At 43.5% G+C, this 22,715-nt stretch overlaps 1 protein-coding gene across 4 annotated transcripts in view; it reads left to right on the forward strand.

The window, feature by feature from the left end:
• Nucleotides 1–22,715, forward strand: part of TCTN3 (tectonic family member 3) — a 353,194-nt gene that overhangs the window by 205,454 nt on the left and 125,025 nt on the right. For 2 of the 4 annotated variants that reach the window (XM_044086539.1, XR_006366752.1), the window contains exon 10: nt 13,126–13,213. In XM_044086539.1, coding sequence (XP_043942474.1) covers nt 13,126–13,213 — 88 coding nt within the window. Of the gene's footprint in view, nt 1–13,125; nt 13,228–22,715 lie in introns of all 4 variants that reach the window. The other 2 variants (XM_044086538.1, XM_044086537.1) reach the window with 1 other exon arrangement.

Raw genomic sequence — 22,715 nt, forward strand, 5'->3', positions numbered from 1 at the left:
ATCGTGAGTGGGGATAGCACTGGATTGAACCAGTTACTGAGATTTACCCAATTTGAAAAGGAATGGCACAGAAGTAGACAGATTACTGAGGATTATCCAGCATGAGTAGTAGAAAAAGAAGACTGAAACATTACTGAGGATCATCCAACTTTATTAGAATTAGCACAGGACTGACAAGTTACACAGCATGAGTGATAACACAGGGCTAGTCAGAATACTGAAGATTAAACCACATGAGTAGTGGTAAATGAAGGTTAAACCATTTAGTGAAGTTCTCCAGCACAAATAGTGAGGATACTGAAGATTACTAATCATGATTAGTAACACAGGATTACAGAAATTAATGAGGATTACCTAGCATGAGTAGTAACAAAGTACTAGGCATATTAAGGAGGATTACATCAATAGTAACATGGGATTTGAGCGATTAATGAGGTTTACCTAGCATGAGTGGTGGCACATGAGTAGTAACACAAGATTAGAGAGATTAATTTAGATTACCTAGCATGAGTAGTAACACAGGATTAGTGAGATTATTATGGATTACCTACATGACTATACAGTTTAATGAGGATTACCTAACATGAGTAATAACATGGGATTAGAGAGATTAGTGAGGTTTACCTAGCATGAGTGGTAACACAGGACTAGAGAGAGAGATTAATGAAGATTACCTACTATGAGTAATAAGACAAGACTAGACAGATTGATGATTACCTGCCATGAGTGGTAACACAGGACTAGACAGGTTAATGAGGATTACCTAACACAAGCTGAGATAGCACAGGGCTAGGCAGATTATTGAGGGGTTACACAGCAGAAATGCAGTCGACCACCACAACACTAATCACGAGACACATAACTCTCCTAAACAGTGTGCCACTCAACTAAAGCCCCTAAGGCAAAACAGCATGCCCAACACCCTAGTTATAGGTGATTTGATAGTGAGGCACACTGATGTCCCACTCACTAGGTTGAATAAGGAGAAAGTAACAGTCAGCTGCCTGTCAGGTCCTAGGATCTGCCACATAACGCATGTACTCAGGTCCCTCAACAACAGGTACAAATATGACTATGTGTGGATGACATGAGACGTACCTCTCTGGACTACATGAAAAGAGACATGAAGGAGCTCTCGGATTATGTAGCCCAGGCGGGTATGACCCTAGCCCTGAGCAGCATCCTACAATCACCCAGAATGATACCACAGTACAAACAGAAAATTATTGATGTTATGTTGTCCATATCTCGCCTTCGTTCTTGCTGTTTGAGTTCGGAGCCGATCCTCGGCTCTGACTCTGCCATATATTATAGCTCGAGAGCTTTTACTAACTCAAGGCTAGCCCCTATCCCAGCATGACTAGTGGTAGTTACACAGATCTCGTTTTCTACTTGCAGCATTGAGATTATGGATACTGGCTCAGGCTAAGTGTTTTTTTCTCTTATTATATTTTTGAGCAAAATTTTCTAGCTTAACTTATCTAATTTGTTAATTGTAGTTGTCCTTCATTTTTCTACCTATCTCTATCCCGTCTGAGTGACTTGCTTTTGTGTGGATTAACCATTTTTTCTCTCTGGCCTTTCCCCTCTTCCAAACCCGTTTAAATTAGAGAGTTCTTCTTCCCTTTCTTGCCTTTCCGTTAACTTTTAAGGAGTGCCGTTTAAGTTAGAAGCTCTCCTTAGGGTGGGAGTTTGCCACTTCTCTGTTTTTTCTGTCTATTTAAAAAAAAAATTAGGTTCATAGGTAGGTACTAGGCTACTGGGCCTAGGGCCTATACAAGCCTAGCCAAAAAGGTACCCTGGCTTTCACCACCCAAGAAAATTATTTTCCTGTGCCCCTGTCGATCAGAACCACAGAAGTGATCCCTGGGGTGAATTTCCTATTTACCCATCCAATCATCAAGATTTTTCTTGAAGAGTGCTAATGAGGATCTCTGTTTGACATAGATAGGTAGTTTGTTCCAGAGTATGGGAAGTCTCTGGGACAGGAATCTATCCCTCCAGCATGTTCTGTTTATTGTGGTGACAAGGTTTAGGTCCCTAGCGCGTGTAGTTCGGAGGGATTGGGATTTCTTTAAGTGGAGCATGTCCAACAGCTCTGGGTTTGACATAGCTTTGTATGTTAGGCAGAGATTGTCTCTGAGTAGGCAATATGCGATGGAGTAAAGCTGGAGTTTTTGAGACGGTCTGTGTAAGGCATCTGTTTGAGGCCAGTAATCCTCTTTGTGAGGTATTTTTGCGGCCTTTCCAGTTGCTGTAGATGTCTTGTGAGGTAGGGGCATTGTATTCTATAATGGGTCTAATGAGTGATGAGTGGAGGGGAACAATGACCTCTTTTTTTCTGGATGAGAAACCTTTTGTGATGAGGTGTGCCACTTAGAAGGATTTCCTGATTTGTCTGTTATTGCATATTTTTCTTATGAGTACTCTATAGCTCTAGACATAGTGCTGTTCTCTATTATGTCCAAGGATACTGCCAAGGATTCAAAACCTTTGGGTTTCAAAAAGTGCGATTTGTGCTGCCAAAAGATGTCCCTTATGGACGGGCACACAAGTTGCGTATATTGTTTAGGACCTGTTCACCTGCAGGATTCATGCTCTGTCTGCCATGCTTTTAGTTCACGAGTCCTGCAGGAGAGAAGAAATAAGTTGCTCTTGAGAGGTTTACTGAAGAGCCCCTTTGATGCTGCAATGGAGGGGACTCAGCAAGCAAAAAAATTGGACAAAGTCAAACCTTCATCCTCTTTGGCTCTGAGTTCAGACCCATCTAAGGACAAGGGCAAGCCACAAGCTAAGTCGGACCTGACTTTTGGTTCTGACAAGACACTTTCACCTACGGCTCCATCTGTGTTTTCGGAGCCAGTAAGTTCCCATAGGCTTTCCAGGTCTCCTGCCTTGGAAATGGTGCAGTCTGCTCCACACTCTTCATTATTAAAATCTGTGGTGGGCAGTCACCGGTCTTTAACCCATTCTTTAACCCATTCTTCTCGGTCATCCAGGAGCCTCTCAGATGATGATGTGGAGAGGGTGGTAAGGAGGCTTCTTAGGACACTGGCATTAGCCAAAATATTTTCGGGCCCATCCCAGATGGAAATGGTGCTGACAGCCCAAACAACACCTGTCTCAATTCCTCCTTCGACTCCTCTGAGTTCGAAGCCGGAGTGCATGGAAGTCATAGTGGTGGAACCGTCAGCTCCAGTAACCTCCTCTGGTCTTTCGGTTCTGACTACCACTCCGATCCCCTTGATACCACCTTCTATCGAGGAATCTGGGAGCTGACACTCCCTTATCAGCTCCGAGTGGGGGAGCGGCATCGGACCCTTGTCTGACCCTACTCTCCCTCTTGGAGCTTCGGCATGGGTCAGCTCAGCTCCTAGATCGGCCTCTGAGCCGTCGCCCTCAGTTCGGAGGAAATCTCCTGCTTCTTCAGAGCCAGAGATTCTTTCAGGTCAAGACCGCGATGCCTTTGAGGTGATGAGGTGCATGCTGTCTGCTGAGACAGCTCCACCCTCTGCTCCATTGGCTCCTTTGCCTTCGGTGCCGGTGTCCGCCTCCGAACCTCCCCTCCACCCCAAGCGTAGGGAACCCATGCTCCAGGATGCCTCATTGGGTGATCCCACCTTGTCCAAAACCTCCACTGAGCATCCCTCAGAGGAGGTCCCTCAGAAGAGGACCTGCAAGAGGAAGCATGTGGACTCCTGAGTCCTTGACATCAGACACTGACTTGGATGACTCAGAAGGATCCCCATGGTCCTCCCTGAAGATGTCTCTTTTTCAGACATCTTAGAAATCCTTAGACAGAGGGGTGACTGGAAGTCCCTTGCCCCTTCTGAAGGTGAGTCAGTGTACCTGGATGCATTCGGTTGTCAACCCTTCACCTCTTGGGTATCTCCTCCTTTCAACCCACTTTTGCACGTAGTGAGTCAGAAGGCATGGAGCTCTCCAGACACGATGGAACCAGTTCCGCAGAGTCCCATTAAATTCATTACAGCCCCAGAAGACAGGCTCTTCTTATCTAAAGATGTTCCCATTGATGCTATGGTGGTGGCAGCAGCCATCAAGAAGGAATTAGCAGAAACTTCTTCATTTGTACATCTGCCAAATAAAGAGTCTTGTACGATGGACAGATACGGGAAGTGTATGTTTTCTTCAGCGACCTTTACACTCAGGTCACTAACTATTTGTCCCACTTTACAAGGCTTCAAAGGGATCTCCTGAAGGAGTTAGGAGATACCTTACAGGATCAGGATCCTACAGCTGCGGGAGCCTTGGACAAGGCGGCTTCTCAGCTTGCAATCTTGACTTCAGGGGTTTATTCCTCCATGCGGCAAATTTCTAAAGCAGCCAATGGGGTGAGCAGGGCAGCAGGCACAGTGGTAGCATTATGCAGGCACTCCTGGATGCGCCTTTGTCATTTTGCAGAGCCCTTCAAGTCTTCCTTTACCAATGCCCCCTTTGACGGCTCGTCCTTGTTCGGGCCTCAGGTAAAAGAGACTCTTACCAGGTGTGAACAGGATGGCAAAACTCTCTCTGCCATGGGAGTACATTTTTCTGATCCATCTAAACCCTATCTTAAAGGCCAGAAGAGTGGGAAAATGTGGTTCCGGAAATCCCAGGGAGCTTCAACTGGCACACGTGGAGATTTTTCTCCCAGGGGCAGAGGGGGAAATAATGGAAGATGCTGACCTCGCGGCAGGGGGGGGGGTCCGCAGAATTAGAGAATCAGGGCGACAGAGATAGTTTCTCTGGTAGGCCCTTCCAGTGCTCCTGAAGGGAGGCCCGACTGTCTGACTCTTTAGACAGTCGGGGGGGGGATTATCCTTGTACCCAAAAGCCTGGCAAACAATCACAGAAGATACATGGATACTGTCCATAATATCCAGAGGCTACAATATCCCCTTCCCTCAGTGTCACCTGTCAAAAAGACAACACTCTATCCCTGATGTTCCACCCAGTTTTCGGGATCAAGCAAACCTAGAGGTTCAAAGGTTGCTAAGAAAAAGAGTCATCCAGGAAGTCCCCGCAGACCAAATCTGATGTGGAACTTACTCATGGTTCTTTTTAGTTCCAGAGAAAACAGGGGACTGGAGACCCATTTTGGATCTCAGCGGGCTGAACAAGTGAGTCAAGAAAACAAAGTTCCAGATGGTAACACTGTAGTCCATTCTCCCTTTCTGGGATAGGACAACTGGATGTGCCCTATCGATCTCCAGGATGTGTACTACCACATAAAGATGGACATTCGGTCAAGGAGATATCCACACTTCTGGCTGGGATCCAGTCAATATCAGTTCAGAGCTCTGCCCTGTGGTCTCATTACAGCCCCCAGGGTGTTCAAATGCATGGCAGTAGTTGCGGCTCACCTGAGGCCTCAAGGATTCCAGGTGTTCCCATAGCTAGACGACTGGCTCCTTACTGCCACCACCGAGCATCAACTAATCAGGGCAAGGGAATCCACAATCTGCTCTTGTTCTCAACTTGGGATCACCATAAACTACGAAAAATCTGCCTTGTTGCCTTGACAATATATTACCTTTATAGGGGCAGACTTAGACACAAGGGCCATGATAGCAAAGCTGCCTCAAGAAAGAGTATTAACAATCCATCGCCAAGTTGCCATGCTGTTCACACAAAAGAGAATTCAAGCAGGATTTGTCTTCAAGATCCTGGATTCTCTGGTGGCGGCAATCACTCTCGTCCCTATGGCTCACTTCCACATGAGAATTTTACAGTGGCTTCTGTTTACACAATAGTCATTCCAGGATTTACCCAAGTCACATCAGATTCTGATCACAGAATCCTGGAAAAGGGATCTGGAGTGGTGGCTTCACACCCCTATGGTAACAATAAGCAGACCATTTCTACCCCCCCAACCTGTAGCCACAGTGACCATGGACGCTTCCCAGATAGGGTGGGGGGGCATTATCTGGGACAGACTGTTCAAGGGACTTGGCAGGAATATGAGCACCACTTGCACATCAATATCCCGGAGATGAGAGCGGTGCTCCAAGTGTTGCAAGCACTTCAGGACTCTCTACCTACAGGGACTATAGCAATTCAGATGGTCAATATATCAGTAGTATGGTACATCAACAAACAGGGTGGAACCAGGTCTTACCCCTTGTGCCGAGAGGCTCTACGAGTTTGGCAATTGGTGATGTCTTCCCAACGCTTTCTGTTTGCAACGTACATCCCGGGGAAATCCAACGTGATAGCAGACAACTCAGCCAGGCTATCCTGATGCCCCGCGAGTGGTCTCTGAAGCAGGAAGTTGCAGACTTGATTTTTCACAAATGGGGCCAGCCATGCTGCGATCTGTTTGACACCCCCCTCAACAACAAATGCAGCAGCTACTTTGCCCTAGTCCCACCACTGGGACAGTCACCCAGGGACGCACTTGCTCATGATTGGCCCCCAGGACTACTTTATGCTTTTCCACCTTTTCCCCTGATCCCCAAGGTTCTTCAGAAAGCACAGTCATTGGGTTTCAAGTTAATCATCATTGCCCCTTACTGGCCTCATCAGATATGATTCCCATTCCTTTGCCCTCCCCTGTAAGGGAAGCCTTGGATCCTGGACCCAGTGCCAGATCTTTTGAGGCATCAGTTGGGGGCTCTCCATCCTTCCATTCAAACTCTCAAGCTCAAAGCTTGGTTTCTCCACGTCCGGTCTTAGCCAGGCTTCCAGATGTTTCTCCAGCAGTTCAACACATTTTGATTTCCTCCCATAAGACCACTACTAGGAGATTTTGTGCTAGTAAGTGGAAGAGGTTCTCTTGTTGGGCAAGCAAAAATCAGGTTGATCCCTTTACTGCTCCCATTTCAAAGATTCTTGAATTTCTTGCTGAAACCTTTAACCAAGGAGCAGCTGCAGCTACTATCAGAGTTCAGTTAGCTGCCATTTCTAATTTCCATGTCTGAGAAATGGGTTCCATTATCATGTCCCATAGGTTATGCAAGGTATTCCTAAGAGATGCTACCCTATTAAGACATTCAATAAAATAAGCTCTCCTCCCCAGGATCTAAATTTAGTTTTAGACTCTGATTCTTTCTCCCTTTGAACCATCTGCTTCTTGTCCGCTCAGATTTCTGACTTGGAAGACCCTTTTCTTGGTTGCAATTACCTCAGCTAGAAGGGTTTCAGAATTATAGGCCTTATCTATTCATCCCCCATACTTGATTTTCCATAAAGATCGGGTTTCTCTCAGAACCAACCCCTTCTTACCCAAGGTATATTCTGACTACAATTTGAATAAATCCATAGAGCTTCCTGTGTTCTTCCCCAATCATGGCAACAAGGCAGAGTATAAGCTTCATCAATTGGACGTTCATAGAAAGTTATGTTTCTATTTACACAGGACCAAGGACTTTAGAAAATCTGACCAATTGTTCATATCCTTTGCGGACAGTAAAAAAGGTTGTGCAGTCTCAAAGGTGATTTTATCAAAGTGGGTTTCAGACACTATAAAACATGTCTGCTAGTTGCATAAACAAAAACTTCCAAGGAAAATGAAAGGGCACTCAACAAGGCCCATGTCTACCTCTATTGCCTTTCAAGCCAGATCACCGTTGGATTCCATCTTTGCAGCAGCTATATGGGCTAATCCTCATACCTTTATCACTCATTACAAAGTAAATGTGGCCTCCCGGAACAGGGCATCCTTTGGTTCCACAGTCCTGAAGAGTTTTTTCCAGTGAGCCACCCAAGAATCAGTTGCTGGGGACACTGTCCCAAACAGCAAGAAGGAGGGCAAGATATGGACAACATAACATAAAAAAGTTATGTACTCACCATAACGTTCCATGTTTGTTTTCCTTGATCTCGCTTTCCTTCTTGCGTCCCACCCTCCTTCCCCTTCCTGGAGGATCAAGAGGAATCCCTTGTTTTATTGGTTATACTGGCTAGGTTTCCTTTATATCATACCTTATGGTTAGTCTCAGTCTACTACTATTACTATTGTGGAGGGGTCACACCTTTATATGTAGGAGTCATTGGATATGTAAAGTTGAGTACATCTCTTGCCTATTTGTATCGTCTAGTGTTGGGTTATCACAAATGAGATCTGGGTAACTACCGATAGGCATGCTGGGATAGGGTCTAGCCTTGAGCCAGTAAAAGCTCTCAAGCTATAGTATATGGCTGAGTCAGAGCCAAGGATCAACTCCGAACCCAAATAGCAAGAAGGAAGGCAAGGTTAAGGACAACAAACATTGAACGTTATGGTGAGTACGGGTCTACTTCTAAAGACCGAAACGACGATTCCCCGACACAGAAATCACCGACGCCAGAACACCGACAACACACAAACCCGACAACGCGAAACACCGAACACCATAACACCGACACACGGAACGTAAACAACACACTACACTACATAGCATACACACTAGCCCTGACCCAAACCCTAACCCTAAGGTCCGACACTAACGCACACTTCACCTACCTGCACCCTAACCCTAACTCACTTACCCACCCCTAGCCCAAGCTCCGACACTAACGCACACTTCACCTACCTGCACCCTAACCCTAACTCACTTACCCACCCCTAGCCCAAGCTCCGACACTAACGCACACTTCACCTACCTGCACCCTAACCCTAACTCACTTACCCACCCCTAGCCCAAGCTCCGACACTAATGCACACTTCACCTACCTGCACCCTAACCCTAACTCACTTACCCACCCCTAGCCCAAGCTCCGACACTAACGCACACTTCACCTACCTGCACTCTAACCTTAACTCACTTACCTGACCACTCCTACCTCCGTCACTGTCGCACACTTACCGGGTCGCGATCACACATTACCCTTGTCGGTCTTTCCGCTGTCGGCGAATCACCCTGTCAGTATACGTACCTGTCGGTTATCTGGCGTCGGTGATTTCTGCGTCGGGGAATCGGCGTTTCGGTCTTTAGAAGGGGACCCGGTGAGTACATAACTTCTTTATTTCAACAATTAGCTAAGTTTCTGGTGTCATTCTAAGGGGATCCAGTAGCTGTCTGCCTGGGATGACATGATTGACAGACCTCGATGCTTTGCCAGGGATGGCCTACATCTGTCACCCCTGGGCTTCCGGATACTGGCCAAGGCTCTTTCCACCTCTTTAGTGCCTTTTTAGGCGGTGTTCCAAAGACCAAATTACCACCGTAACAGCTCCAAACAAATGCAATCTGAGGGTCATGCTGCTCAATGCTAGAAGTCTAAATCTCAAAATGCACTCACTCGAAGCACTCCTTAAAATGGAGAACATCAACATTTGTGCTACAACAGAGACCTGGTTCAAGGCAGCAGAAAGCACCCCTGCACTACCAGGCTATAACTCATTCCACACCTTTCAGCCCCAGAACTTGGACTGAAGCAAAGGTGGTAGTGTTTCCATATTCATAAAGGATGCACACACCTCCAGACTGGTGGCCCAATATACACATCACAGATACTTCAGGTGCAGCTAACATTGGGTAAGATAGTGATACAGGTCGTAGCCTGCTATAGGTCCCCAACCATGTCCCAAGACTCACACTCCATGTTCCTAAGCACCCTGGAGAATATTAGGGTCCAACCTAACACTCTCATACTGGGCGACTTCAACTACCCCTCCATTAACTGGGAAAACTACTTATGTACCAATACACTTGCCCAATGTTTCCTGGAATTCATTAATTCCAATGCCCTGGACCAGCTCATTCTCACCCCCACTAGAGGTAGCAGCATCCTTGACCTGGTCATTACTACCGTGGGTGACCATTGCTCTACCCCAATAGTCAACTCCTCCCTGGTTAGATCCGACCACAAACTAATCACCTTGAAAATCCACCCCCCACCCCCACCCCCCCTCAAAGGTAATCACCATGAAAAACTTCTTCAGAGCTAAGTTTGGGCTCCTAAAATCAGAGGTGGCTAACTTCACGGCACCCATGCAAATGTAGAATAGTTGCATGACCACCAAATCATACACCAGTGTGCTGTATGGACACGTACACAAATGCATGAATCTCGCCATACCCAATAGAACCAAGATGCTGTCCTCCAAAAAACGGAAACCAATCTGATGGTCCCCTGCCATAAAAAAACTCTACAACAGAAGAAGGAAACTGATGCAGAATAAGGTGAAGTCCCAAGACAGGAAAAACTCTCTTATCAGCTTCAACAAAAAGTTGAGATCCCTCATCAAATCCACTAAAGCTAGCTATGAAAACAGAATTGTAGCAGATAGTAAAGACAACCACAATGCCTTTTATAGTTATGTAAAGAATCGCCACGGCAATACCCAGATTTGCACTGAGCTACTGCACAATGGTACTTCCTATACTGAGCCAACAGATAGTGCCAATGTACTGGCCAACAGATTCAGTGCCAACTTTACCCCCCTCCCAAAGGACCAATCAGAGTACCAGTAGATTACCAGGCACCCAGTGTTACTGCTGCACAGATTAAAACATCACTGTCCAAGGCCAAGAATACAACTTCTATGGGACCTGACAATATCCCTGGCTGTGTTCTACATGAACTACATAGTGAACTAGTACCTCACCTGTGTGCCCTGTTCAGTCACAGCCTCACCTCAGGCTTTGTCCCTACCGAATGGCGCACTGATACATTCATCCCTTTCCACAAAGGAGGAGCGACTACAGACCCTGGGAACTATCGCCCCATTAGCCTGACGAGTCTGATATGCAAAGCTATGGAGCGCATCATCATGGACCTAATAAAGGGTCTACTTCACGTTATCGAAGGCCAACAGTATCGAAGCTGATATTGTCGGCACCAGATTAGTGAAAGCAAAAAACATTGAACGTTTAAACGGAAATCTCTGTAAGGGGAGATTTCCATTTAGTTCAATATAGTGCAGTCTCAGAGTTGGTATATTTAAGTAGGGGGTGGGGGTGGGGGAGTACAGGGTGGCTTGCCCCCCCCCCCCCCGTGCTTGCAAAGGTAAGTTTTTATTTATTTTTGTTTTAGGCATTTTTTTTATCTTTCGATGTTTCAGAATTCGACGATATGATGTTGACCATATCACATTCGATATTCTGAAACTTTGAAAGGATAATATAGACGCCCTAATAAACAAGGATATAGGGAATCTCCAAACTTTGATCCCACACAGTTAGGTTTTGTGAAGGGTAGATCATGCCTGCTCAACTTGGTTGACTTCTTTGAGTCTGTCACCAGAGCTGTGGATGAAGGCAAGGTGGTTCATACAGCCTACCTTGATCTGGCCAAGGCCTTTGATACCATTCCCCATTCAGGAATCACAGAAAAACTCACTAAGCTAGGCATCAACCCCTATATCACCAGGTGGGTTGCAAACTGGCTCACAGAACCCACAGTGTGAAATGGGTGACTCCAAGTCAGACTGCCGATCAGTCACAAGTGGAGTCCCACAGGCTTCGGTCCTGGGTCCTTTCCTGTTTGGTATCTACTTCTCTGAAGTCCAGGCCAACACGAAGGGACTCTGACTGACAAAGTTCACAGACAATTGCAAGTTGGGAGCTATTATTAACTCCCCAAGTGATGTTGACATCCTACAGAAAGGTCTCAGTGAGATCAACGACTGGTGTCAGAATCATGGCCTTAAGCCAAATGCCAAAAAATGTGTCGCCATCCCCTTTGGGAAAAACCCTGTTCCCATGAATTGCCACATCAATGGTAGTCCACTGAACACAGAAGGTGTTATGAGATATCTGGGAACACAGGTTGACAGCAACCTCTCTTTTGACCACCACATTGTCACTGTGGTCAGAAAGTCCTTCTATGTGGCACATCTCATTACTAAGGGTTTTGCAACCAGGAAGAAACTCCTCATTAGGCCAGTCATCGAGTACAGTGCCCCATTTGGCATCGAGTACAGTGCCCCATTTGGCATGTACCTCACTAGACACCTGCAACAACTGAAGAGGCTGCAAAAGTACCTCACAAAGAGGATCCTAGGCCTTAAACACTTGTCCTATATGGACAGACTCAAAAAAACTCCCAACTATTCTCTGTCTCATATCGCCTACTTAGAGGCGATCTCTGCTTGACTTACAAAGCCATTTTTGACCCAGCTCTGCTAGAAATGCTACATCCCAATCCCTCCACACCACACGCTTCAGAGACCTCAACCTCATTACCACAATTGGTACCTGCTCCTTCCTTCTTTGGTCATTACCACAATCAACAGAATGTGCTGGAGGGACAGGTTCATAACACAGAGACTGCCCATGCCATGGAATAGACTTCCCATACATGTCAAACAAGAGCACCTCACTGGGCCTCTTCAAGAGCAATCTTGATGAGTCGATGGGAAATAGAAAATTCATGCCAGAGATCACTCCAGTGGCTCTATTCGACAGAGGCTGTGGGAAGTAAGGTCGGGTGGCACAATGCCAGGGTACTCCTATGGGCTAGGCTTGTAAAGACTCCAGGGCCATTAGCCTAGAACACACCTATGAACCTATAAGTAGTGGGCAACACAGGACTATATAGATTACTGTGGATGACTCAACAGGGTAGTGGTAACTGAAAACAAAGCCATTTATTGGGTATAATCCAGCACAAATAGATTATAAAGAATGAGTGGAGATGACATAGAAGTTGATTATTGAAGGTTGGCAAGCAATAGTAGGACTTACACAGTCCAGTCAAGAGTCAGATCCTTGAAAGAGAGAGAGAATGGCAATCAGAACAGGACAGCCTTTTTAGGAGTAAGACAAGACTTAAACAGGTTATACATAACACAATAACTACGAGGCAACAAAATGAGAGCTGCACCTGAAGGTTTTACAGTGGTATTAGTTTTAACAGAGCACTGGCGAGATTTCGTAGGGAGAGTGCAGGAAGTGCAACATGGGGTTAGACCTCTTTGTAGGTGTGATAAGTAGTAGATACTGCACTGCATACCTGTAGGTACCATTCTCCTTGTATCATTAAGTCTATATTCCGGAAACTGGACTACAGTAAGTAGGCATAGACCTTAAATCCCTTTCTCCAGGACTTTGTTACAGTACTGTAAGAAGAATTTGTCTGAAAAAGTGAAAGCTTGCTGTAGAGCTACAAAAATTCCTGGTTATATACTGCCTATTTTTATTCTTGCTTGCTCCTTTATGTAGTCTATGGGTAATATGAGTATATTTCTTATCTTTACAGAGCAATCCTCATGTGCCCTCCATCTCAGTACGGAGTGGAAATCCTGGTTACATCATCGGTGCACCACTTCTGGCCCTCACAGTAAAAGGTGAATTAGTGCCTGTATCCTTTATCAGTAGTTTTACCCCATGCAAACAACTGTGTCAACCCAGATTACATGTTGAATGGAGCTGTACATGAGAGACATGGCAGGCACTGTGTTGTTATCTATGTTAATGTGTATTATATGCTTGTTTTACGTGCTTTTCAGTTATTTTTTTATTTATTTATGTTTGACACCAGATAGGTAGAATTAATAATGGACCCTTTCAGCCACTACCTGAGCCAATAAGTCAGTAAGAAGTCACATAAATGCAGATATTACAAATATCTAAATTTATTTTATTTGTTTATTTATTTTATTTTACATTTGTTGGCTAGTCCAACTGGATACATGTCCATTTTCAGTAGAGGCCCAGGGAGATAAGCTCCAATTAAGCTAATAAATCAGGAAATAGCAAAAGAATAAAACATTAAATACATTGTTGCTGGAGATTAACATCAAAGAGCTTAACATCAAAGAAACTTGACTACAAAGTTTAGCAATACAGTATTACTAGAAGCATATGTATAGGGTTTGAGATTCGACATGTAGAAGACTAGGAAAATAAGAAAAGATTCAAACTAATTAAGATTGTTTAAAATTTTACACTCAAAGTAAAAAAAAAGTTGGCATACATACAAAGTTGAATACATGTGCTCAGAGCAGGATGAATGTTCCAGAGTATATATTCAGGGTAGTTCCCAGAAAAGAGTAGACTAGAATCAGAGTAAAGGAGGCTTACTAATCCCATTTTAAGGGTTTTGGGAGGGAGAATACAGTAAAGCTGTACAGGGAGTATTAGTCTGGGTTAGTACACCCATTATTTAAATAATAAATAACAAAGCAATATAAAATAGGTAAATTAATATGTTATGATATAAATAAGTAATTATGGTGATAGGAAAATTATCACAAAAAATCATAAAGTGAAACAGAAAAGTTAATGTAGTTAGTTGTTCAGCAGTGGAAAAAGCTGCTATCCAACACCACGGAAGCATCTTCCTCAAGACATTTGCAAAGTTTTCTAATAAGCTCCAGGTACTTTTTTTTTTTTTTTTTTTTTAACATACCTAATCACTTGTGACATAGGCAATTTTACGTTTATACAAAAGTAATCAAACTGTATTAACAAATTAACATTATACTTCACATATTGCTATATATTTTATAACCTAAGCAACATTACATAAATTATTCAGTTTCTGCCCCTTTTTTTAAAACAAGAAACATCTTTATTAAACCATCACTTATGACATAATTGCAGTCATTCCTATCGGCAGAATCTCTTTTCTCCATTCCTGTGTTGGCTTAGTTCTTAGAATACTTTCTTCTACTTTATGAATATAATATTCTGTATGATTATTGTTATTCTCTTTAAAGGCCTGCATCCAAAATCCAGTCTCTCCTTGTTTCTTGACCTTCCCCCTGTTCCAACATAATCCCTTTCCATTTTGAATTATAGTTTTCTGCTTGTGGTATGTATAGGAGCCTTAACTGTGTAGCTCTGAAATACCTCTTCAAATTGGGTAATCCCAAGCCACCCTGTTCTACTGGAAGAATCAGTTTATCCCACTTGACTCTTGCTATCTTCCCCTCCCAGATAAAGTCCTTCAGCTCTTTATTAATTGCTATCCACAACTTCTCCTCTGGTTGATAAAAATATGCCTGACCTGTGTACAAGACTAAATGGACTTAAAACATTTTGACTGCTTGTATCTCACTATCCATGTCCATATAACAGAGCTTCCATTTGCTCAGTTTTTCCAAGTAGTTGGTGATCATTCTTTTACTTGTGGTAGATCTTCCATGATTCAGGCGCTATATTGGAAAGGCCTTTTTTAATGCAGGACATTAAAAAGATGATGGTGCTCCCAAAGTGCTTGATCTCAAAGTAGGGGCAGTACTCCTGAAATGTAATCTCTTTGCCAGGATTGGACAGTACTCATAATTAATCGGGTAGAAACCAGTACGATGTTTAACAGCAGTGTAATTCAAGACATGATTTGTAAGCAGTTAGCTTTAGACAAAGACAGGCATTGGTGTTATCTACCTCAGGAAAAGGAAATAAAAGTGATCGGTTTTATTTTTGGCACCCTGTAGCTGTTAGTTGTTGGGGGGGGCTGGCACAGGCAGTGTGTATTCAAGTCTTGGCATTAGGACATTGTCTAATAACACAATCCATATCCCTAGTTGACAGTTTTGAGATTATCACTTGTCTCTGTTTTTCAGAATCGTTCTGATTTGCACAGTTGTCTCTTGCAAAAAAGCTTTAAAAAACAAATGTTCTGATATTTTAGGGGAAAAAAAGCTTTGACACTACACCTGAAACACTACACACACAACACACGCACACATATAAATCTGTGTTTAAATACATATATGATAAAAACAACTGATATTCAACAGTGGGTATTTATAGTGGAAACAGGTCTGTGAGGGGTGAGGCCTGTTCAGCATAATCTCATGTTTCAGTAAGAAATGTCCTGCTTTGGACATCTGGAAAGGAGACAGCCCTAAGACATGCACACACACAGCAGAATTAAAATAACCATGCATTAAAATCCCCAATTACTACCATTGTATAAGTAGTGGACATTTTTATGAGAATGAGACTAATTGAGTTACTCTTATTCTATTTCACCATTTATTTGTTTATTTACTGATCATCAATGCCCATCTGAGAAGTCCCATTTTCACTGGAGTCCTGGAAAGTAAAGCTGCACTATAAAAGTAACTGCATAGAAAAATTAAATACAAGATACATTAGCCACGAAGAAAAGAAAGCATATGCAACATGCAAGTTAATATAGAAATAGTAGAATACACATGGGTGAAACTGTTCTTCACCATGGTAATTTGGTTGAACCCTCTGTTATATATTAAACTAAAACATTCCATTAATAAGATTGCATACCATGATATAGTGTGGTATTAATAAGATTACATCCCACGGTATAATATGGTAAGTAACAAAATTATAAACCACGGCCTGATTTCTGTAAGGTTGCAAAACAAGGGTGAGGTTTGTGGTGTGTACCATTTTACCTTCGTCCATTGCTCTGGTGACCTTTTCAAAAAAGTCGACCAGGTTGACATAACCTGCCTTTGACGAATCCAAACTGAGATGGTCCAGTGTTTGGAGGGTTGTGAATGTGATTCACTCTTAGGTTTATGAAGAAGGTGTACACTTTCTCCATCTTTGGCACTGGAGTTACTAACTGCCAGATTCATGTCTTACAATATATGGGTAATGTTTTAAGACAAACTAAGGTGGGCCTGGACTCATCTCAAAAGTAGACTCCCCAGGATTTTTCAAATTGCAAAAAGGTTATTATGCATGCAGTTGAGTGAGACTGTGATTCTTCTGATGCTTACACCACAGTAGCAGTCTCATGCACATGTATTAAGAGGCCTGCATGGTTAAAAAAAATCAAGCCTTTACCAAATGATGTGACTGGGAAGCCCTTAAACATTCCTTTACACAAGAAGTTGTTGTTTGAGACTTCTTAGTTAAGTTTTTCAGAAGTCTGGTTTAGAAAGGCAGAAACATGCAAACAGTTTTCTTTCACTCTCTTTTCCAAAGTATAGCAGGAATTTATCCATCAAGCATTGGTCTTTTTACAGGAAACATTCCCTAGCAGAAGTATGGCAGAAGATTTTTGATATAAGCTTCTTGGCAGCTGATAACTACAGTTTTGCATGCATTCCCCTAGTAATGTTCATCATATTTTTCATAGTTGAAGTAACCTTAGCTATTTGGGGCTATGTCCTCCATAGAATATAACAGCCATCTAGTGTCCAGCTTCAGCACCTTCCAAGCACCAAAACTGTCAGTCAGCTCAAGCTGAGAAGACTATAAAGACAGGTTTGTGCACTGAGCCCTTCAGAGTTTTCTTGCCGCCAAAGAGTACGCTTTTTTGAGGCTTTCGAGGATTAATGGTTTGTTTGTGCTGTTCCTTTGCTGGGCAGTAAGTTTCTTTTGGGGAAAAATGTTCCATTAAAAAAAAAATGTTTGTGGGATAAGACTTTCCTGTTCAGAAAAGTTATTTTAAAGCTAGACGTTTGTGTTTTAACAGACTGTCACTAGGCTGTATAATACTTCTAAATAATAGCTCTCTTTTTTTCCCTGTCAGTTTAAAAACTTTTTAAAGTAATTGGAAGCCATTTTTCTGTATAGAACATGTGTTTCATTTACTTTTATGAGATAGTATTTTTATGATAAAAACTGACTTTTAAAGATTTTTAAGTTTTACCAGCTTGTGCTGCTCGTTTTCCCTGGGAAAAAGAGGCACCATTTTTGGCTTGGCTGTGGAACAAACTGCCAGTTCCACAGTCAGTCCTTCTTCCAGCCACAAAAAGAGAAACTCAAGCAAGCGGAATTTACCACCATAGCAGTCTAGCAGTTTGCCTCAGCCACAGGTGGGTGGCTCTGCTGTGGCCATTAGGTACGTCTCAGGCCACTCATCTTTTACCCCGTATCCCTCTGGTGTAGCAATTACAGCCTCTATGAAACAGGTTAGCATCCTCTGCAGCTCTGGGGTCCCTTCAGTGGGTAAGGGGGAGCCACTCTTAATGGTCCTAAGAGAAAGAATAAGGAAGGCTTTCCTGTTCTGTCAAAATGTTGTGCCCATCCCTGGGGAAGCTACTGCTGCCATTAATAACATTGTTGACCCAAATTTCTTGTCAAAACAAAACAGAAAACTAAACATTGATCTGTTCTTCCAAAAATTTCTTCGAGAGGAGTAGTTTACTGGGTCTGGATTAGGCTACAATTCAGGGTATTTTGCCTTCTTGTAAAGTAGTTTCTCTTAAAAGAAAGAGGAACACCACTTTTCCTAAAGAGATTTAAGTTTCCAAATTTGGGCAGGAAAATGAAGGGACAGATACAAGGTTTTCTTCTCAGATTTCCAATTCAGACTCAGAGGAGAGCTCACCTTCTGATTAAGTGTGGGGTCATTTACTGCACTGTTCTAACTTGTTGATACCTGTTAACCTCTGCTTTCCTTAAAAAAAAAACAAAAAAACAAAAAAATCTTGCTTTTTTTCCCACTTTTCTGAGATTTAAAAAAGTTCAGTTACAGATTTGCTGTTCTGAACTGTTTGTAAGTTTCTTTTTAGACCATTGTTTGCTTGGGCTAAAGGGAAGTCTCTGTGTTCATCAGTGGCAGTGATAAACATTGAGCAGCCTGCCTGCCCCTGTGGGAGTGGTTACTGCCTTGAAACTGTAGTTTTATTGGCCATTTTGGGTCAATTCCTAACTCCTTGATCTCCCTCTCTTAAAACCCGATTGCCTCGTGGTTTTGGCATCTTTTCAGACTTGTTGGCTGTTGGTGAAGCACCCACCAAGAGGAGAATATGCTGAGAGAAGAAAGGAGCCACTTTTTAAATTTTAAGCATTTTTCTTCAAATTATTTGTTTTTCTGCATTGCCGCCTACTTTTGGGCATTTTCTGGCTTGTTAAACTTGATTTCTGTGTTGGTAACTGTATTTAGAACACAACCTAGAGCTGATTATTGAATTTCCTGCCTGCACTTATTTTTAAATCGTTTTTTTTTCTTAAAACTTGCATTTTATCTGTCTCTGGCCTAGCACTCGTGTGGGGTCATTTACTGCACTGTTCTAACTTGTTGATACCTGTTAACCTCTGCTTTCCTTAGCAAAAACAAAAAAACAAAAAAAATCTTGCTTTTTTCCCACTTTTCTGAGATTTAAAAAAGTTCAGTTAAAGATTTGCTGTTCTGAACTGTTTGTAAGTTTCTTGGAGGACATTGTTTGCTTGGGCTAAAGGGAAGTCTCTGTGTTCATCAGTGGCAGTGATAAACATTGAGCAGCCTGCCTGCCCCTGTGGGAGTGGTTACTGCCTTGAAACTGTAGTTTTATTGGCCATTTTGGGTCACTTCCTAACTCCTTGATCTCCCTCTATTAAAACCCTCTTTTCCGCAGTTTTGCACGTTTTTGCGCATAGCGCAACATCGGGCAGCGCCGCCTAATTGGGTTTAAACTATTCCTGGCTCCATGAAGTCTGCTCTTTACTTCTTCCCTTAGAACTGCTCTATCTCTCAAAGTAAACACCATATTCTCATTTTAAGGCCCCTCACTGGTCCAAATAAGTAATTTTACAAGTTAGCACTAATAAACCATAAGCACTACTTACTCTTATACTCTCTACGATTACCTTGTCCCCTATTGATCCGTTTTAATTCAGTTCCCTATATTACTCTAGCATGTCCAAAGGTCAGTCAATGGTTTCCTCTCCAGTCCAGCTGGTGAATCTGGGAATTTTGAGGCAATGTTACAACTGTCTCATGTACACGGATAACCCTCTCCTCCTCCAAACAGGTTCCAATATATGTGAGAGATGCAACCATATTGCCAAACTGGAGGCTGAGCTCTCTCATCTCAAAACTGGTGTAACCAGTCAGGAGGAGAAGGTAACCTCACACAACACAATTCCAGTATCACATAGTCCCAACACAACAGCGAACCAAGCACATAAAAACACAAAAACATACTCGGAGGCTCTAAATATAAATCTACCTAAGCAACAGAGACCTCCAAAGCAGACATCCAAGCAAACACTACCCCAAAACAAAACACGTACAACACATAGCACACAAAGTCAGTGTGCCAAGCAGTCACAGCCCTTAAGGCTGAATAACACACCTGATACTCTTGTAATAGGTGACTCTATTGTCAGACACACTGACGTCCCGCTCACCAGGCTGAATAAAGAGAAGGTCACAGTGAGCTGCCTGTCGGGCGCTAGGATCCGCCACATAACGCAAGCACTCAGGTCACTCCAAAGCAAATACAAATATGACTCAGTCATTGTACATACTGGCGTGAATGACCTGAGACGTACCTCCCTCGACTACATGAAAAGAGACATAGAGGAGCTCTCTGATCATGTAGCCCAGGCCGGTATGACCCTGACCTTGAGCAGCATCTTACCCTCACCTAGAATGATGCCACAGTATAAAGACAAAATGATCGATTTTAACAATTGGCTAAAATTTTGGTGTCATTCAAAGGGGATCCAGTGTCTGTCAGTCTGGGATGACATGCTCGACAAGCCACGCTGCTTCGCTAGGGACGGCTTGCACCTGTCACCCCCTGGGCTTTCGGATATTGGCAAAGGCTCTTGCCACCCCCATAGTGCCTTTTTTAGGCAAGGCTCAAAAGTCAAACTCACCTCCATAGACAGCACAAGGAACAAGAAACTAAGGGTAATGCTGCTAAACGCCAGAAGTCTTAACCTCAAGATACATGCACTCGAAGCTCTCCTCAGTATGGAGAACATTGATATCTGTGCAGTGACAGAAACCTGGTTCAAGGCTCCAGAGAGAACCCCAGCACTACCAGGTTACACCTCATATCATGCTTTTCGACCGCAAAACCCGGACCAAACCACAAAAGGAGTGGGAGTTTCCATATTTATCAAGGATATCCACACCTCCAGGTTAGTGGCATTGCAGGAAGTATCGGAGACCATCCATGTGCAACTGACAGTGGGCAAGACTGCTTTTCAGTTTATAGCATCCTACAGACCACCCTCTCAAAGTCAGGAATCCCACTCGGCTTTCCTGAAAACATTGGAGAACATGAAGATCTCTCTGAACACCATTATATTGGGCGACTTCAACTACCCAAACATAGACTGGGAGCATTACTCAAGCCCTAGCACCTTAGCCCAAAGGTTCCTGGAATTTATAAACTCAAATGCTATGGAACAACTAGTCACCACTCCCACAAGAGGGGAAAACATACTAGACCTGATAATTACCAACATGGGGACTCTATGCTCCATACCAGAAGTATATCCCTCATTGGTAAGATCAGACCATAAATTAATTTCACTGGATATCCACATCCCGACCCCACCCCAGCCCAGAAAACCACAGTGAAAAACTTCTCAAAGCGAACTTCACACTTCTCAAACCAAGTGGAATCCTTCAAGGCCCCAGAGCCAGTGGAAACTACAGCCCAAACTGCAGAATCCTATATAAATGCATTCTACGGACATCTCCAGGAATGCATGGATCATGCTATCCCAAACAAAATCAAGACCCAATCATCCAAAGGCAGGTGTCCAGTCTGGTGGACCCCAGCCATAAATAAACTGTACAACAGAAGGAGGAAGCTACTACATGATAGAGCAAAATCCCTAAAAGGGAAGGCATCTCTGATCAGTACTAGCAAAAAATTACGATCCCTCATAAAATCCTCCAAGGCCAGCTTCGAGAGAAAAATTGCACAGGACACTAAAGACAATCATAAGGCTTTTTTCAGTTATGTTAAGAACCTGGGATGCAATTCCCAAACTTGTTCTGAGTTGATTCTAAACGACAAAAAATACACTGAACCCACAGACATCGCAAATATCCTGGCAGACAGGTTCAGTGCAAACTTCTCCACCCCCTCCCCCCAAAAGAGCAAGTATCTATCCCGGCAGAGTGCAGCCTCCCAAACATCTCTGATGCTCAGGTTAAGGCCGCCCTCTCCAAAGCAAAAAACACTGCTTCCATGGGACCAGATGGTGTCCCGGGTTGTGTCCTGTATGAACTCCAAGAAGAACTAATCCCTCAAGTAAAACTGCTGTACAATCTCAGCCTCACTACAGGATATGTGCCCAAAGAATGGCGTACAGCAACAGTGGTCCCACTCCACAAAGGTGGCACCTCTGCGGACCCTGGAAACTATCGCCCCATAAGCCTGACTAGCCTAGTATGCAAGGCTATGGAGAAGATCATCATGGAACTCATAAACAAAGATATTGGGGACCTACAGACACTAGATCCTACCCAATTTGGCTTTGTCAAGGGCAGATCCTGCCTTTTGAACCTGGTCGACTTCTTCGAAACAGTCACCAAGGCCATAGATGAAGAGAAGGTAGTCCACACAGCCTATCTCGACCTCGCAAAGGCATTTGACACAATACCCCACTCAGGCATCATAGATAAGCTATCTAGCCTAAATATAAACCCCTATGTCACAAGATGGGTCGCAAACTGGCTCAAAGACAGAACCCACAGAGTCAGAGTTGCTGGGGCCATGTCAGACTCGAAACCGGTCACAAGTGGCGTCCCACAAGGTTCTGTCCTGGGACCTCTCTTGTTCGGTATTTACTTTTCTGAGGTACAAGCCAACTTGGGAGGACAATGGCTCACCAAGTTCACGGATGACTGCAAACTGGGCGCCATAAATTGACTCTCCAGCTGACACAAACATTCTTCAAAAAGGTCTCGCAGAGACAGATAACTGTTTCCAAAGCCATGGTCTAAAGCTAAATGCCAAAAAGTGTATAGTCATACCCTTTGGCAAAAACAATGTGCCCTCAAATTACCACATAGGTGGTAACCCATTAAATACAGAAAAAGTAATTAGGGATCTGGGGACCCAAGTTGATAGCAATCTCTCCTTTGACAACCACATTGCCAAAGTGGTTAGAAAGACCTTTTACATTTCACCCAGCGACGAGGGGAACATACCGTCGTTGATTACATTTGCC

Source organism: Protopterus annectens, chromosome 10.part0 (genome assembly GCF_019279795.1).
Source record: "Protopterus annectens isolate FY-2018-M chromosome 10.part0, PAN1.0, whole genome shotgun sequence".
In the NCBI taxonomy this organism is placed as follows: Eukaryota; Metazoa; Chordata; order Ceratodontiformes; family Protopteridae; genus Protopterus; species Protopterus annectens.